Consider the following 18,534-nt stretch of genomic DNA (forward strand, 5'->3'; position numbering starts at 1 on the left):
CTAAATGTTTTCAACCCTATTAAAACATTGTTTTTTATTGTATATAGGATTTATTTCAACTTGAATTCTTATATTTGCTTATTTTGTATACATATTTAGGTAAGGTGAGATTCTTTTAAAGTTTTGTGGCATGAATTAATAAGTTACAGCTTTAGATAATAGCTTTGGGAGTCTCAGCTGTGGAGTGTGGGGTGGGTTTTTTGTGTCCTGCTCCAATCAGAGCCATGATTTACTCTCCATACATGTTACAAAATCACATAATGGCTGGGTGACTGGAAATTATCTGTAGTGAATGAGCTGGAGACTGTAAGATTATGATGCAGGGTAAAGTGGCTTTAGTTTCTATAAGAAAACACATTGACAACCATTACTTTCTTAAGGAGTGGGAGAATTTTAAATACCAGGTATACTGTCTTTAGTCTTTTATTTTGTGACTAGAAAATCCTCAAAATTACAGGTACCATGAAAACTAAAAAAAGTGTAAATTTATGTTTCTGTTTTATGCAGTTTCAGTTTAATGAAGTTGTTATTGAATTGTAATTTTGCTAGTAATTTTTCTTTTTAGTGCCACCACTTGAAGGTTTTGTGATGAACAGAGTGCAAGGTGATTACTTTGAAACACTCCTGTACAAGATATTTGTTTCAATAGATGAACACACTAATGTGGCAGAGGTAAGTAAAACTTACCCTGTGTCAGGGAGTAACCTGATCTAGTGGGAGATGTCCTTGCCAAGCCAGGGGGGTTGGGACTAGATGATCTCGAAGGTCCCTTCCAACCCAAACCATTCTATGAGATAGGAAAACATGAAAGGGCCCAAAGCACGCTGCTGAAAATATTTAAGGCAGAGATATGGATCCACATCAAGTGTTTTTATTTAGAGGTATTGCCAGCCTTAAGATCCAGCCTGTTTTTTGTCTTGAATGTAACTTTTCTAGTTCTTCAGGCTTGAAGGAGTACCTTCAATTCAGTGAAACAATTCCTTCAGATGGAAAGAAAATCAACAAAAATCAACAAAGTGGTGAATTAATTACCCTGCATTGTTAATTCTGTACTGTTGATTTTTCTTTTTTTTTTTTTTTTTAGCTTGCAAACGTCCTAGAGATTGACTTATCTTTAGTAAAGGTATGTGCATATAATACATCTGTTGAACTTGATGTGGAAAGTTCACTGTCTTGCAACCTGGTTTCATATAGCAGTTCCTTATTACATGTATGTGTGTTTCTTCAGAATGCTGTGTCCATGTATTGTCGGTTAGGCTTTGCTCATAAAAAAGGCCAAGTAATAAACCTGGATAATCTTCATCCGTCGTGGAAGAATGTTCCTTCAGTAAACAGACTGAAGTAAGTGTCTTCATTCTTTCACAAGGCTTATTTTTGTCATTGAAGGGAAAGCTAGAACCAAAATCCAATTGTAAAGCTGTGGGTTGGTTGCTTCGACTTCCGCAACAGCAACTCTCAGTTGGCTTTCTAATGTGTATAATTGTAAGAATACTTGATCCTCTTTTTAATCGGAAGATATGGAGTAGTAGTTTAGCCTGTAAATTCAATGTATGACTTTTGTTTGCTGTTACTTAGTACTGGCTTTTTGACCTTTAAATGCCTAATTGCGTGCTTTTGAAACAGGCAAGTGTACATTTGCTTTAAACTCCCAGGGACAGAAATAACAGCTGTTACTGTGCTAGTACAGAGACGATATCTCTTGGCACTGCTGTCAGTGGATATGTACATAAAGTTTGCTTGCTTGCTGTCAGGTACTGTTGCAGTTCTGTCATTGACACTCTTGCATATATGTATATCTATGTCAAATCCTGGGAGAGTGATGTTAATACCAGTCAACAAAGAGTTCTCCAAATTGGAGTGCCAAGTTGCGTTAATTAAGAATTGTCAGGCACTTCTGTTCAATATCTATTAAGCCATTTAAAACGACTGCTATGCCTGAGTTTTCTTTAATGCTAATTCAGACTGTGAGAACAAAGTGAATTAGATTTTTTTCCATTGCATTCTTCTTCAACGATGGTGGTTAGCGTTTTTCAGATCTCTCTTTCAAAATCTAGTATTTTCAAATCCCCAAATAAACTTTTCTGCTGAAGCCAAAACAGGACTCTGAGGGACATCAAGCTTGACTGGTTTAGAGCTTAGAAGTATCAAAAGGCATTAATGGGTTATTCCTGTGCATGGACTACTAGCAGTGGAAGGCAGAGATACTTCTCTGGTACTACCATGACCGATAGATGTGGATTTTAATTCACATTAATAGGAGTACTTTGGACCCTCAAAAGATGCTGCTTTCATGGGACAGTGGGGAAAACAGAAGTCCTATACAGGAAGCTGGGTCATCAGCCACAGATACAGATACCAACAGTCAAGATGATCCAGGTTAGCACTAACAGTAAATTCTAATACCTTAGGATCAAGTATTTTTATATTTCTAGAGTGTAATAGGCTGAAAAGGGGTCTAGAAACAAGTAAAACTCAGATTGTGTAGATCCTTTTTTCATCTGGAATATGCTGTGGGGGAGGTGGTGTCTACTTTGGTTTAAAATTCTTCAGCCAAATAGCTGCTTTTCTTGAAGATGAGTCTGATCGGTATTATGGGTATCAATTGACGCAAAGATACCAACTTCTGAATTAGGTCAATCAGTAGTTTAGTAGTGATAAGGGAATTCTGTTCTACTCAGTATGACACAATAACTAACGGGTTTTTTCTTCTTTTTTAAAATAGATTTGACTTAAACATGATGATTTTATTTTTAAATAAAACAAATGTGATCATATGTTTTCTTTTTGTTTTTTATTAGCTGAAACAGCCAGTGTGAGCAGCCTGAATCTGTCTAGTGGACACACAAAGCGTATTGCCTTCCTGTTTGATTCTACTCTCACTGCCTTTTTAATGATGGGAAATCTTTCACCAGTATGTCAAAATTGTTCAATGTATTATGCCAAGAAAAAATATGTAGAGCTTTAAAATACTTTGACTTCAATATAATACAGTTGTAATTATTTTTAAAAACTTCTGTATTGCTTGTTTTTAAGAAATGTTTTTGCTTACTAAAACTTTTACTTGCTCGTTCCATTCTCAAAGAATTAAGACGGTTTTGTTTTTCCAGAACTTGAAAAGTCATGCAGTCACTATGTTTGAAGTTGGCAAATTGTCAGATGAGAGTCTTGACAGCTTCTTGGTGGAGCTGGAAAAGGTAATCTGTTACGTGTTTGACAAAATGCTTTTTCAGCACTTGAAGTGTTAAAAGGGTCAAAACCCCCCAATATTTTCATTGTGTAAAATTGCTTATTTAGCAATAGAGTGATAAGATCAAGCACCTTATCATGCTGAACCAAAGTGCTTCAGTTAAAATGTTTCTTATTGACAGCATTCATACCTCTAGTGACTTTCAGGGACACACCGTGCACGTATATGAGTGTGGTGAGTCTGGTGAGCAAACTGAGTTAATGAACAGAATGGTAGGGGTTGGATGGGACCTTCAGAGATCATCTAGTCCAACCCCCCTGCCAGAGCAGGGTCACCAAGAGCAGGCTGGACAGGAACGCATCCAGGCAAGTTCTGAATATCTCCAGAGACGGAGACTCCACCACCTCTCTGGGCAGCCTGTTCCAGTGCTCTGCCACCCTCAAAGGAAAGAAGTTTTTTCCTCATGTTTAGGTGGAATTTCCTGTGTTCCAGTTTGTGCCCGTTGCCCCTTGTCCTGTCAGTGGGCACACTGAGAAGAGTCTGGCCCCATCCTCTTGACACCCGCCCTCTAGATATTTATAAGCATTGATGAGATCCCCTCTGAGGCGTCTCTTCTCCAGGCTAAACAGACCCAGGTCTCTCAGCCTTTCCTCTCGAGAGAGATGCTCCAGTCCATTGATCATCTTCATACACTCCTGGCTTGAGTCTGTGTGTACACACACCTGCATTAGGGCTTGTTCAATGGAAATCACTTTCTTTTTAGTAAGGTGTTAATGTTTCTGAAAGTCTGCATACCATTTCTGTAGAAAACTTTGACCGTTATTTGGTATGTTTAAGCTATCCACCTTTTAAAGATCGTTCTAGACAGACAATAGTTAACTGCTGTATCATTTTATACCAGTCAGAATGACCGAACATTTAAATACTTTTACCTAAAGACTGTGTCTTAGTTCTGATTTATAGGTGTTATCTTTGTGTTCTTTTTGATTGTTTGACTAGCGTGGCCAAGACTCGCTCCTCATTCAATAGTTGCTGTAAATCACCTTTGCATATAAGCTGCAGGGTTGTTACTCAATTACAAAGCTTTAAAATGCTGATTTGTTAATCTTTCCTTCTGTGCAATTGATGCTTGTGGAAACAGCCTGCCACTTGTATGCATTTATTGTGTTTGTTTCTTAGGTCCAAAGCACAGGTGAAGGGGAAGCACAGCGGTACTTCGATCATGCACTTACACTGAGAAACACAATACTGTTTTTGCGGCACAATAAAGACCTGGGGGCACAAGCTGTACAGCCTGATCAACCAAATAACGGTACTGTGATCACTTCTGAGGAAATCCATCTAAGTTTGTTTACTTAGCTGCCATGGATTCAGCTTTCTTATTAAGCTGCTTTTCAGAAAGCAATCCTTATCCTACTTGTTTAAAATATTTTGAAGCCAAAACATCACTTTTTCATTGTCCTTTGAACCTGCGTTACTGGGTTTGCCTGTTGAATGACAGATTTGGTTGCCAAAACTTGGACTTAACATCCAAAGCAACAGATTAAAGCGTAATCGTGGCAAGAAAAGCTGAACTTGAGGAAGAGATTGGTTTCAAATCATGTGCTTCTGAAGGCCGTAATAAAGGAGTCATTGCTTATTCAGAGTTGTTCCATCAAAGAAACATTTTTCAAGTCATGAAAGGGAGTGCATTCTTCTAATGGGGTAGATTTTTTTATTTTTTTTTCAAAAAACCTTAATTAACTTCTGTGGTATCTCTGTGCTAATTTCCTGGGATCAGGTAGTTGGTGAGGAGCAAGCTGTAGCTCTGTGCCACACAACCCTGTATGACTGGATTTGCTAAAATTATGTACAGATTTATTAAAATTCACCCCAATAATTTAAAACTGAGTTGTGGAAAATACTGTATTTGTGGCTTAGCATGGGAGGATAGAAATACTGAAATCATATTTTGGTTTGTGTGTTCCATCTTAAGTGATAATTTAAGAATCTTACATTTTCAATATAGGGTTTCCCTTGGACCTCTTACGGTGTGAGAGTTTGCTCGGCTTGGATCCAGCTACCTGCAGCAGAGTTCTCAACAAAAATTATACTCTACTGGTTTCCATGGCACCACTCACCAATGAAATTCGGCCTATTAGCAGCTGTACACCCCAGGTGAAAAAATACTGTTGTTCTTTTCTTTTTTTCACCCAGTATCTACTGATGTAATATCTTTCTTAATAGCTTTGTTTTGGATACATCTTTTAGATGTCACTTTAAGTGACTCAATTATTGGCATGTAGAATAGTAAAATAGTTTTTCATCTTAAAAAAAAAAAAAAGTCTAGTGAGGAAAAATGTGAATACTTAGTAAATTTAAGTTTGTTTAATTTATTAATGATTTACCTGTTCAAGTAGAGTCAATGACAGATATTCATTGTTCTTGAATTTGTATTCATAGAAAATACCTTAATATCGCCTTTCTGTCAAGAGTCTTGCAATACTGGACTGAGTAGAATATCATCAGTAGCAGAGTAACACATTTGAACAGGATTTGTAATTCTTTAAAACTGTTGATTCTTAAATGATACCTGTGCATATAACAGTTGCAACAGTTAAATTGTTGCTGATTTCTTGAATAATCTGTCTTCAGCATATTGGACCTGCAATACCAGAAGTCAGTTCAGTTTGGTTCAAACTCTATATTTACCATATAACTGGACAAGGACCACCCTCTCTGTTGCTCTCTAAAGGAACACGTCTTCGAAAACTTCCAGACATTTTTCAGGTAGTGTATGCATGGATTTATTCTCCCCCCTTCTCCAGATGTTTCGAAGATACGCTGTACGCAGTTCAAGTCAGAAGTACCTTTTCTAGAAGCAAGTTTTACGTAGTGTAGCATCTTGGTTTGTTTTCTTTCTAGGTTCTGAAAAAGGAATGCTACTTACGTCTCTTTTTTGTTACAATGCGACTCAGGTGTATTTGATGCCACCCCTTTTGATTTTAGTGTAAAATGTGGTACTGCAGTCATGAATTTAAGTTTGTAAGCCCATCCCTAGAGTGTGTTACAAAGATGTAGAAGAGCTGTATGAAAAGATAGACACTTAATATATTGTGCTTTTTCTAGTATCATGTAAGATAGGATACCTCTACATATAACTTTGCCTGGTTTAGAAGATGGCTAAAGATGGTCACTCCCAGTTTGGCCACTGTAGAAATCTGTGAAGGAGACTTTGAAGTTCTAGGCTGTAATTTTCCCTGCAGTTTAAATAATTGCACTAGGTTGGACAGAAGGTCTCCTAGCCCAGGAGCCTGGCTCTAGCAGTGCCAGAATAAGCACAATATGTAATATTTCCTTTTAAGACCTTTCCAGCCTTCCCCATGTTCTGGTCTGGAGCTTCCTGAGCTGTATGTGATTTTGTGTATGTGGAGGTTGTGACTGGAATTCTTGCCTCTGCAGTAATGAGTTCCTCTCCCAAATTCCTTCCAGCCTTGAATTCGCCTAACTTCTTAGCATCCATACAGTGCTTTGGCAAGGAGTCCCACAAAACAGTGGAGGTGATCAACTGATGCCTGAAAGACTCGTGTTCCCTTCTCCCATTCTGTCTCTGAGATTCTAATAAGGACAAGTGTGCCACACAGGAGTACTGTTAGGTATTCTGTATAGTAGGCAAACCCAGGTGGAAGTGGTCATGGCAACTTCTAAACTTGCCTGAACCAAAAATCCTTGTATCTGTTGACTTTGATTTGAAATGCAGCAGATGCTTATCAGCATTTGGGTCTTGCTGCTCACAATGGAATTTGTAAAATAATATTGTTCAAATTTATAATTGCAGAAAGGCCTCTACAGTTTTCATCTCATAATTTGGAATAGATACTTGAGGAGCTAAATATATTACAATGGTATGGAGACATCCCGAGAGGGATATGTGTTCTTAGGTGTACCTACATCAGCAGTCATCTCTGGCTCTAAGATTTGTAGATTTATGTTCCATTCCTTAAACCTCTTTCACATGTCCCTTCCCTTTATGATTTCAAAAAATTTTGTAGATACTTCTAAGACTTACTTTAAGATAACATAGGATTAAGCGAATCAAGGCTTCCAGCGTGGAAGGTATTTTGCAGTCTTCATTTGGTGATGAGCTTGATTCAAACCTTAGCCTGTCGTTAGCTTAAACTACCAGTAAATATATGGATTGTGTACTTGTTATTAGTAAAAAGCATTCAGTGTGGTATCCTTGGAAAACTTCAGTCCCACTTGAATCTCAGTGTGCTGATAGGTCAGGTTTTCTTGTACTAAATGATCTCCCATTCTACACTGTCACAAACTTATTGCAGCTTTTTTTTTCTCCTCTGTGTGCATGTGTGAATGCTTCTCTCCTGCTACTGTTTGGCAGTGTAATTTTCTTGGGGGAACTCTCTAGACGTTTCCAGAAATCTTATAGAGGTGCAGGGTAATTCGACCTTGAAAACTGAGAAACTAGGAAATTACTTCCTAGTCGGTGTTCTTCCTGTCCCTCCCCCGTGGATAGGTATTTTGGGGGTTGATATACCTTTGTTCTCTGTTGACAGTGTTAGTTTATCTAGCCTATATTTTACTTTTAAGTTTATGTGCGATGATTTTCATCTATTTGCTAGGAGGCTGCTGTGATGGCCACATAGTTCTACAGGAATTGGTGACAGACGCCTCCTGTTCAAAATAGCATATTAACTTTGAGGTTTGCAAACTTCTACCTTTACCAGGAATATGACCATGGGTGATCCTTGGTACAAAGTGTAATGCTATAGAGTTGTAGGTACCTGTGGTAACTTCCTAACTGTAACAATATGCAAATGCCTAACTCTGGTACTTCACTTTATGTGCCTGGGTAGTCCGTTACTACTGTAAATACTCTTTAATTTCTCTCTTCTAGGGTTATGATCGCTTACTAATAACGTCTTGGGGTCACGACCCAGGAGTAGTTCCTACTTCAAATGTGCTCACGATGTTGAATGATGCTTTAACGCATTCTGCTGTTCTAATTCAGGTACAGAATACTTTGTATAAATGATGAAAACACGCATATTTTTTTTGAGTTAAGCTGCTACATGGTACAGGAGATCAACAACGTAGGAGAGCTAAACTTTTGCTGAGAGATGAAAAATATGTTTAACGTCTGTAGCCAGTGCTGCTATGGTTCAGTGGTGGTTAAGACATGGGTTTTGAACTGACTGCATATTACATATGAATTAATGTACTATGGGCAGACACAATAGAGTTTTGCCAGCTAAAATGAGATGTGGATTTATAAGAGTGTTGGGGATATAGGAAACTGGAATGAAAGTGAAGAGCCCACAAGATTTTTAGATAGTAGTGCTATAAGGTATCTGAGTGTATGAACTGTTATTCAAGAAATGCACCCTTTCAGAGTGCTTGGTATTCAGCTCTTACAGTAAATCATAGCAAAACATGCTCTTTATCACAAACAGGAAAAATAGAATGAGTTTTTCTATTTGGAAGAAGTAAAATAGCTTGCTCTTCCGTTTCATCACTTCACTTGAACTCTCAGAATTAATTGTTCAAATAAATAGGTGTTTAATATTGTAACAAACATAAAATTACATAGGCCCACTTATGACAGGCTTGACTGCTCAAAAATGTTCTGTACTTAAGGATGTAAACTCCATTTTGTACCAAAAGTGCTCAGTGATTATGAAATCTGTTTATAACTAGTAATTGGAAAGAAAAATTGCTCATCTTCACTAACGTTTAACTACATTGTGTTTACTCATGTGCATTTTAGGGGGAAGGGTGGGATATTTTTTTTACTTACTATTTTCAGCTAAGCAAAACTTTAATGATCTGCATATTTGTTTCATCAGCTTGACTGGTGCTCCTGAAAAAGGGAGCACAAGTATCACAGAATCACAGGGGTTGGAAGGGACCTCTGGAGATCATCTAGTCCAACCCCCCTGCCAGAGCAGGGTCACCCAGAGCAGGTTACACAGGAACGCGTCCAGGCGGGTTTGGAATGTCTCCAGAGATGGAGACTCCACCACCTCTCTGGGCAGCCTGTTCCAGTGCTCTGCCACCCTCAAAGGAAAGAAGTTCCTCCTCATGTTTAGGTGGAACTTCCTATGGTCAAGTTTGTGCCCATTACCTCTTGTGCTGTCACTGGGCACCACTGGAAAGAGCCTGGCCCCATCCTCCTGACACCCACCCTTTAAGTATTTATAAGTGTTGATGAGATCCCCCCTCAGTCGTCTTTTTTCCAGACTGAAGACACCCAAATCCCTCAGCCTTTCTTCATAAGAGAGGTGTTCCAGTCCCCTAATCACCTTGGTAGCCCTTTGCTGCACCCTCTCCAGCAGTTCCCTGTCCTTCTTGAACCGGGGAGCCCAGGACTGGACACAGTACTCCAGGTGCGGCCTCACCAAGGCAGAGTAGAGGGGGAGGATGACCTCCCTCCACCTGCTGGCCCCACTCTTCTTGATGCACCCCAGGATGCCATTGGCCTTCTTGGCCACAAGGGCACATTGCTGGCTCATGGTCATCCTGTTGTCCTCCAGGACTCCCAGGTCTCTTTCAGCTGAGCTGCTCTCCAGCAGGTCAGCCCCCAACCTGTACTGGTGCAGGGGGTTATTCCTCCCCAGGTGCAGCACCCTACACTTGCCCTTATTGAATTTCATAAGGTTCCTCTCCGCCCAACTCTCCAGCCTGTCCAGGTCTCTCTGTATGGTGGCACAGCCTTCCGGTGTGTCAGCCACCCCCCCAGCTTTGTGTCATCGGCAAACTTGCTGACTAAGTAGGACTAAGCTGAGTATATTTTTCTGTTCCTAATCTAATTTCTTGATGTTTAGGGACATGGCATGCACGGAATGGGAGAAACAATGCACATACCTTTCCCATTTGATGAAGCTGAGCAGCAGGGAGGTAACGGACTGTCTTTAATGTAATCTCTGTACTACCCTTTTTAATTTTCTTGCATGTTATCTTCTGCAGTAAGATGCAATAATCCTTTGAATACAAATTTTCTTGTGCTTATGAGTCAAGTTAGATGAGAAAATGAAAAGAATATTTAAATGGTTGACAAGTCTGTTCTGAGCTTAGAGATATGGTCTTCTCCTTTCTATCTTCTCTGTCCTAATTAGAATGTGTTTTCTGGCCTCTCTTCTCTCCTGGAACAGAGGTAAAGAAGTAACTTCCACAAATACTTCCAAATCTTTCTTTATGCATACTTTCTTATTAACTAGCGTATTTACTAACTGCATAAATAAATCTGTGTATTCTATTCATCATCTCTTAACTGTAAGACGGGTGAGACCAAAACTGAACAAACCGTCTTAACTTAAATTTAAATTTCTATCTTAATGAGTAGCTCTAGGAGCTATTATGGAGATTTTTCCCCCAGGAAGAGCTTTGCTAGCAAAATTTCCTATTCCTCCAAAGTCTGCCTAGTTCAGCTGATTTCAAAAGGGGGAAATTAACATGTTCTGAAATACTTCTTGAAGAGCAGGACACAAGCTTTGGGGAGTTGAGGCCATGGAATTCCCAACTGAGGGCTGTCGTGAAAGAATGAATTTCCGGATATGAAATCTAAAATTATTTAAGCTACCACTTAGAAAAATCTGGGCCAACTAGAAGTAAAGCTATATTCCTAATTTAATTTTTACTGGATTCAAAATGAGTTACTTCACTCTCTCTGGGTTGTCTGTGTTCTTCTGACTTGATGCTAGGTGAAAAATCTTGAAGACAGAATTTTTTAAGTTCTAGCATGAACTCCTCAATGTTGAAACTACTTTTAACCTCTAATGCTGTATTCGAAGTCTTCAGAACTTCAAGTATATGGAGCATGTATTGAATTTGCCAAAAGACTCTGGCACTGAAAGAGCTGGATGTCTGATTCCTAGCTGAACCTTTCCATCTCTACTGTCTGTATGTGTCTCTGAGAGCATGATCCTCCTGTGTTTGTATTTTTGTTTGGCTCTTTTACTGTAGTATAAAATACCAAGTAGTGCTTGGTGTGGGAAGACCGTGGTCACTTATACGTTATCCCAGATCTACCAACCTGATCACTAAGCTGGAGCATTACAGGAGAGAAAAATCCGGATAAAAAATTTAGCATGGACTAGAAGTGAACTCTATGGTTATGGAGGAGGCTTCTTGTGAATTAAGCTGGAATATGTGTTGTTTTCTACTAGATTTCTCCCGTGTGAACATGGGTATTCATACAGCTTTAAAAATACTGAGAAACAAAGTAGACTTGCAGCATTTTTGTGGCTATGTCACGATGTTGAATCCTTCAAGTCGGAACGCTAACAGAAAGCTGAGCGATGCTTCTGATGGAAGAGGTTAGTTGCCAATAATTGTCTTTTTTGGCTGTGTTCATGTAATTTCACATACAATTGCTTTAGCAAAGGTGAACAAAGGATTACAATTCTTTGATTTGTAACTCTACAAAATACTATCCGACACAGATAGGAACCCATTTTGAGTGTAAATCTATTGGTGGTAGGCTTACTTCCTAATTCTTCTTTATTACTAGCTCAGAAATAGCAAATACAGACTGAAGAATCACTGGACTAGACCAGTCAACAGAAGAAAAAGAATAATTTCAAAATATTAAAAGTAAATTTTGTCATTTTTATATGCCAGAACCTAATCTTTCATAAATGTGTTGAGGATCCCTAAGTGACTCTTCAGTCCTAAAATGAATCGGGCCCTGTGTTTCTGCATATCCCTTCCTCCAGTTTTATAGCTATATGGTCTTTGGGCAAAGTTTGTGTCATCTTCCTTACATCAGGTGGTTACTAAACTTATATTCAGCTGCATGTTTATATAAGAATTGCTTTACCTTTAGGAGAGGCCGATCTAGTATCGGGATCTGATGTAAATGGGAGCACAGAATCATTTGAGATGGTGATAGAAGAAACTCCAATGGATTCTGCAGCCAAGCAAAGCCTTGAAGGTAAAAACATGACGAATATCTTGTACTAACCGTTTTCAGTCCAATGAGGTATCTTGATTTTAAGGATCTGAACACATTGTTGTCTGCATTTACTATCCCAGACAATAATCAACACTAACTGTTCTTCCTTCTTAAAATTCAGATTCCCTTAAATCTTTGAGCAACTCAGTAGATGAGCTATCTTAAAAAGTATGAACTGTCCAATGGAGCCTGATCTGAGATAACTGGTTCTGGGATCAACATTCTTGCTTTGTCTTTTCTTAAAATTTGGTTGTCTTTTTCTGTAGTACCCACAACAGAACTCGAGTGGGTTCCCCTGGAATTATGCTTTGGCATTCCGCTCTTCAGCTCTGAGTTGAATCAGAAAGTCTGCAGAAAAATCGCCACTCATGGATTATGTAGAAAAGAAAGGTGAGCTGTAATTTATCAGCTACAGGTTTAACAGGGTGTATGTGTTATGTCCAGAGCTTCTGCAAAAATGATACCTACAACTTGATGACTATAGGAGCAGAACTGAGCTAAGTTTCATAGGGTATCTAATTCTAGCGTGTAAAGTGGTCTCTTCTTGGCTCATAAATACCAGCTATAATGTATAATCTAGTAGTCCTTGGTTGTGCTAAGATTAAGATTAGTCTCTTTTTGTAGTTTCTGCAAGGTGAAAATTAATTCTTTGTAGTAAACTGTCTATGAACAGATCAGGAAAGAAAGTAAATTTGTGTGACTTGCTACTCATTTCCCCTTCCTAGCTTAGCACAGGCTCCTCCTCCTAACCCCACTGCCCCTGTGCTGGGGGAAGCTTACTGCTAATGCTTTGATGTAAAATGCATTTAGCTTATTTACTAAGTTTAGTCATCGCTTATGATCAAGATCTGATTTTTACTGTAGCTTTTCTTTATGAGAGGTTAATTTTTCAACGGTGGGAGTTTTAGGTTTGCTTTTTTGTTTGTGTGGTTGTTTTTCTTTTTTCTAGGGCATTGCTCTGGAGACCAAAAATAAGACTGCTTGAAAACATGGCTTAAGGATTTTATTATAGTAGTTGACCTGCTTTTTCACAGTGTGTCACTAATCTGCTTCTTAAAAGTCATGTTACCAGCCTGTCCTAGATAAGAACGAGACATGATAAAGTCTAATATATTAATATACCTCATGTAAAATAGCATTTTTCAATTGCAGTACTTTCACTTTAGCACAGTGTAAATGATAGGGAAAATACCGTTTAGCTGACTAGACTCAAGAGCAGATGAGGTGAGTCGAGCATCTCTTCAGCGATGACGCTATTACCAAACTTTCTGTGTGAAAGCTTTGAACTTTGTCAGATGGTGTTAAATATTACTAGAGTTACTTGTGAGCAAGTTACTATGGTGGTACTTTACTGGTAAAAATTTGCGGACATGGGACATAGCTTCTTCTCTTTTGTTTTTGACAGCCTTCAAAAACTTTTACATTCCAGTAGAAAGCTGTCTCTTCAGGTCCTTAATTTTGTTCATTCATTCCAGGTAAGGAGCAATAATCCAGATGTAAATAATTCTTTATGGTCTGTCATCCTTTTTTGCCCTCCTACTTGCTATTCTTGTCTGTATGGAAACATACATGGTTTGTTTTATTTGCTTTTTCTTTAAATGGTAGCTGTATTAAGAGCAGTATCAACCTCACTCTACTGGTAGGAAAGAGTACTTCCCCGTCCCTTTTCTAGCCTTATTTAATATTTGCCTCTTGACTTCTGTGGTTGCGTCTTGTGTGTAGTTTCATGTATTTTATGGGACTTGCACAGAAAAATTGTTCTTCACTCCTCTGTTATAGCACAGCCTACTCCGCTGGTTATTTGGATGCTTCTTAGATATATTAGGGAGATTTACTTCAAACCACGGTTATGCTAGTCTTTCTGAGATTTTATCTGCATCACAAGTCAACTGTGTTCCCTTAGGAAAAAATAAAACACATTGACGTGTATTTCATACCAGTTACTTTTTGCACTTGTCCTAAGAGTCTCTATAACTTGGTGTTGAATGAGTATAAATACGTAAAACTGCATACTCAGGGAGGATTATTTTTTTTTTAAGACCATAGATAGAGAATAGGCACCTTGCGTAGCAAGCAAGGAGGAATGCCGGGTCTGCAGCCTGCTCTAATTCTGCATGGAAATGTATGCCAGCAAGGCATGTCCACATGTAACTTGGAATCTGCTTAGTTGCTTATAGATACTTTTCTATAAAAATCTATCTTTTTAATAAGGTAAGGAACTTACAGGTTACTTAATGAGTTAGTGTTATGGATGGTGTGACCCTGAAACCACTTCCTCCTGAGAACACTGAAAATTCCCAGTAGGTTAGAAGCCTCGAAAGCTCTTGAAACAGTCTCAAGTGACTCCTGTCCTAATCTCTTAGATGTTACCTCTGAGATACGCTTTTCTTGATGATGATCTGTATAGAGAGGAAAAAAGAAGGTGCTGAAGTGATTTTTTTAAGCTGAGAAAACCAAACTTCTGGGAAACAAAACTACTCAAAAGATGGTCAAATCAGTGCATCCAAATATATGCATAGCTCTTAGCACAGTATGGGATAAATAGCAGTATGATAGCTGTTCCGAAGATTTTTATAGCTCTACATACATTTTGCTAGGTCTTTCCTTTAATTTTAAGCCTCAGGCTTCCCTGAAGGTTTCTTGGAAGCCAAATAATGCATACAAGGGTGCATCTGAGGCAGCTGTATGTTTATTTCATGCTTCCCCCTGTTTATTCTGTTTTTACTTCCATAGCGATTTGGTATTTATTGGATTAAAGTAACACACTTCAGAAACGCTAAGTGTATGTGCAGATTGGATTAGCCTGTCATATTCTACCTGTTAAATCCTTTATTGTTTGTCTATTTTAAGACACTATGTTTTCTTCCTTTTGCTTTTAGGAAGGTATTTCAACACTGGATCAGCTCCATGATGCTGGTTCTTCAAGTTCGCTTTTGCAGCCTATTTCTGCAGATATGGGTGTTCCGCTTCCTGCCAAGAATCTCATGTTCAAAGAAGGTGTACTCTCTGAATGGAACGGCTGGTCTCCTTGCTCAGTTTTTTTCAGCCACAGCTAAGGAACAGGTCAAATAGGGATTCTCATGCATCGATCACTAATTGCCTTTCTTCTATTATGGTTAATTCCTAGTGCCAACCACTAAGAAGTGTACCGCTGCTGCAGCATAACCCATGTTAAAAGTAGTGTTACAAAAACGTGTTGTGTTGCAGTATTGGGGAAGTGCTTAATCCGTCTAGAACTTGTTACTCATTACTGCATATCTTGCTGCAACAGAGAGCTTTTTAGCTGTCAGCACTATTTTTATCTTGAGACAATCTTTCTTTTATAACTAAACACGCCCTTTCTAGGCTTTCTGATGATTGTTAAATTTCTATGTTGTCACCACAAAATGGCAATAGTAGTTTTCTATGTTCGTTACTCAAACATAAATTCTGTTTAGTTTTGTACTGTATTACTGAAAATCTTTCTGTATAAAGGTAAGAGATTTGGCTCTTCCTCTGAAAGCTCAGTGATACCTACTGTTTAAAAAAAAAAAAGTATCACAGTGATATGGGGCATTTAAGGCTTGTTGAATTCTGTCGTTCAGCCTAACACTGAGGCCTTGACAAATCAGTACAATGGGAAGAGATTTGATGCTTACAGGAGGCTGAGATAGTGCAGACTTGAAGGCCTGCTGATGACTTAAGGCCGCTTTGAAGATGAGTGGTACACTTTCATCTCTGGCAGAGTTCGATGGCGGTGTGGAATTATGGAAGGGCTGACGTGGGCGGCTCCGTTCATGGGGTACTTCGTGGTAATGGATACATCTTGCTCTTTGTATGAAACCAGAAGTGTCTCAGACTGGATCGCACCGGGCGTTAGTCCCTCATTGTTATTTGAAGCTGGTGATGATTGCTGTGGGAAAACTCCTAATGTTGTAAGTTGAGTATAAGGTACATAACTAGATCTGTCCTGTTGATTAATGTTTGAAAGAACAGAGCTTTTGATTTTTCACATGACAGTCATTAGCAAAGGAAGATAACAGCAGAGAATGTGTAGGCAGAGACTTCTGAATCTGTTTTCCTTGAACAGCTGTTGATTATGATAAACATCAACAGTAAGCTGTTTCATCTAAAATCGTGTTCTGGCTCTATTTGTAGGGGATGATGTTATGTAGCATGATTTCACTTTGTTTATATTGGGCATTAAGTTTTTGCCAGCTTAAAAGAAGTCTGTCCCATTTAGGACACGAGGAGAACAAGAGATGTAAAATGTTAAGACTTCTAATGCAGCTGTCTAAAGCACTCTGCCAACTCTCTTCTTTACTGGAACTGCCTTGTTTTAAACAGTCATAATTAAAAATGAGACTTAACCATCCTGTCATTAGTAGCCTACAACACATAATGAACTAAGAATTTGTGGCGTACGTGATGCTGGACAACAGCAAGGAGAAAAAGGGCAACGTGTGGGTTTGTATCCTGTTCTGTATGGCTGTAGGAAAAAACGTGGCAGAACTTTGAAAAGGACAAACATACCATGATGGGATAATGCAGTGGCTTCAGTTACAACTGTGAAAATTCCATTCTTCTTCTTTCCTTTGCTTTATATACATTCCTAAAGTGTAAGTGTGGGACTTGCGCTTGAAGAAACTGGAAGTCTGTAGTACTTCAGTTTGCTCAGTGCTGCTTTCTTACATCTGTTTTGGTTTTGTATTTTACCAACAGCAGCTGAACTTCGTATTTTGGGTATATTATAGAGCTAGATTGTCTATATAAAGTTGATCATTTACACTACAGTGACTTTTATACTGGACATGCATACTCTCCATAGTGTTTTAAGTTGCCTTATTTCCTTCGAAAGAAATTAAAGAGGAATCTGCTAGAAATGGCAGAGGAAACATTTACTGTGAGAATTGTTATGTGGAGGGTAAGCCGATACCTAGCTCTGTAGAGGAACTAAGCAGTAGGTGATGGCTTAACACTTTCAGTACTCTAGGTGTTACTTTACGTGCTACAGTGAGCTGTAGTAGATGAGCTAGTTTGGCATATTGTATCGAATTTTGCCATGCGCTGTCTATACTAGTATGTAAAGTGATGGTAGCACAAGTTGTATGGAAGTTTGGAAATGGATGCAAATTTCTTGTTCTCACTGCGTATTCTTCAGTGTTACTAAGTGAAGGATACCCTTTGTTATTAGGTTGTCTAAAGTAAAGTTTCCAAATAAAAGTAGCCTGCTCTTCAGAGTTGTTTAATACCCATAAATCTTACAGTTAATGGTGAGAATTCCAGATATGTTGCAGTTTTTTAGAACTCAGGCCAGTCTAATTTAGGTGCTTCAACACTAGTTTAGGAGTTTAAATGTTCAAGTCTGCATATCTGAAGTTTATTGAAGAGATTGCAACCAAAGAAGTCCGTAAAATACCTGAAACTCAACTGCGGCTCCAGTGCTTGGGATGGTCCAGAGGCTTTACTCAAATTATGTGACTTTTGTTTTAAATATGGTGTAAAAAATAAGATCTCAAAGATCTTCATACCAAAAAAAAAAATCTTATTTTATATTGTATTGCAAATAAAGACGAATTAAATCAATTTCTTTTCTTCAGGTAGTTTTATTGACAGTGGGGAAAAATCACATGCGTTGCACATGGTAAAGCTGGTTTAAGTTTCTGTCTTCAGCAAGACTTTTAACTTGCAGAAGAGAGATGGTTTTGTGCTCTGGCACAGCCCAAGTAGTAGTCAGTCTAGATGGATGGACCTGAAGACGTTCAGGAGCCAACTAGAAAGTGTGTTATGTTTGTTTTCAGGTTTTTTGATTCATGACTTATAATTTCACAGTTTTCTTTTTCTTTTCCCTCATTGTTCTCAAATTTTCCTTTGTTTTCTTGTTCGGTGTTCCAAATAGTTTGTATTTTGAAGGTTTTAAAGTACGACTGTAACTGAATACAGTTGCGCTCTTCAAGTGTGACATTGTTAATATTATACATGGAATTGTACAAAGTCTGTGTTCAGTTAAATTATTGGCACATGTAACAAATGTTTACAAATAAACTGTGGTGTAGGTCAAACCATGTGCAGAATCCTTCACACGCAGTAGTTTTCTTCTTGGGCACAGCACTAAAATGTCACTCTGTCACTCTAGTGCTTGAGACTACCAAATGTCATCAAAGTATCTTTTTCCTGTCTGCGTGCAATTCCGCAGAAATGCAGTTTTATCAATGGAAACTCCTTATTTTAGTGTAGTCTTTCCCATGCCATATGCTTAACCCCTAAGGAGAAGGGAAAGTACAAGAGGATGGCGTATGTGCTGTCTCCTTCAGCCATCGTCTAAACCTGTAGTTTTGATAATGGATATTTGAAGGGACTTGCGCATGTGGTGTCTTATCCATTTTCTTTGACTAAAGACATTTTTGACTGGGAACTT

General features: G+C 38.6%; 1 protein-coding gene across 1 annotated transcript in view; it reads left to right on the forward strand.

The window, feature by feature from the left end:
- The window catches only part of FAM91A1 (family with sequence similarity 91 member A1), a 28,798-nt gene extending 10,631 nt beyond the window's left edge, over positions 1-18,167 (forward strand). The window contains exons 9-24 of the mRNA XM_063327499.1: positions 566-672; positions 1,085-1,123; positions 1,229-1,341; positions 2,258-2,376; positions 2,799-2,911; positions 3,108-3,194; positions 4,367-4,499; positions 5,196-5,344; positions 5,822-5,956; positions 8,082-8,195; positions 10,009-10,081; positions 11,350-11,499; positions 12,009-12,116; positions 12,404-12,527; positions 13,543-13,612; positions 15,017-18,167. Of these exons, the coding sequence (XP_063183569.1) occupies positions 566-672; positions 1,085-1,123; positions 1,229-1,341; positions 2,258-2,376; positions 2,799-2,911; positions 3,108-3,194; positions 4,367-4,499; positions 5,196-5,344; positions 5,822-5,956; positions 8,082-8,195; positions 10,009-10,081; positions 11,350-11,499; positions 12,009-12,116; positions 12,404-12,527; positions 13,543-13,612; positions 15,017-15,193 (1,811 nt within the window). The 3' untranslated portion in view covers positions 15,194-18,167. The remainder of the gene's footprint in view (positions 1-565; positions 673-1,084; positions 1,124-1,228; positions 1,342-2,257; positions 2,377-2,798; positions 2,912-3,107; positions 3,195-4,366; positions 4,500-5,195; positions 5,345-5,821; positions 5,957-8,081; positions 8,196-10,008; positions 10,082-11,349; positions 11,500-12,008; positions 12,117-12,403; positions 12,528-13,542; positions 13,613-15,016) is intronic.
- The last annotated feature ends 367 nt before the right edge of the window (positions 18,168-18,534 follow it).

Source organism: Chroicocephalus ridibundus, chromosome 2 (assembly GCF_963924245.1).
Source record: "Chroicocephalus ridibundus chromosome 2, bChrRid1.1, whole genome shotgun sequence".
Taxonomy (NCBI): Eukaryota; Metazoa; Chordata; class Aves; order Charadriiformes; family Laridae; genus Chroicocephalus; species Chroicocephalus ridibundus.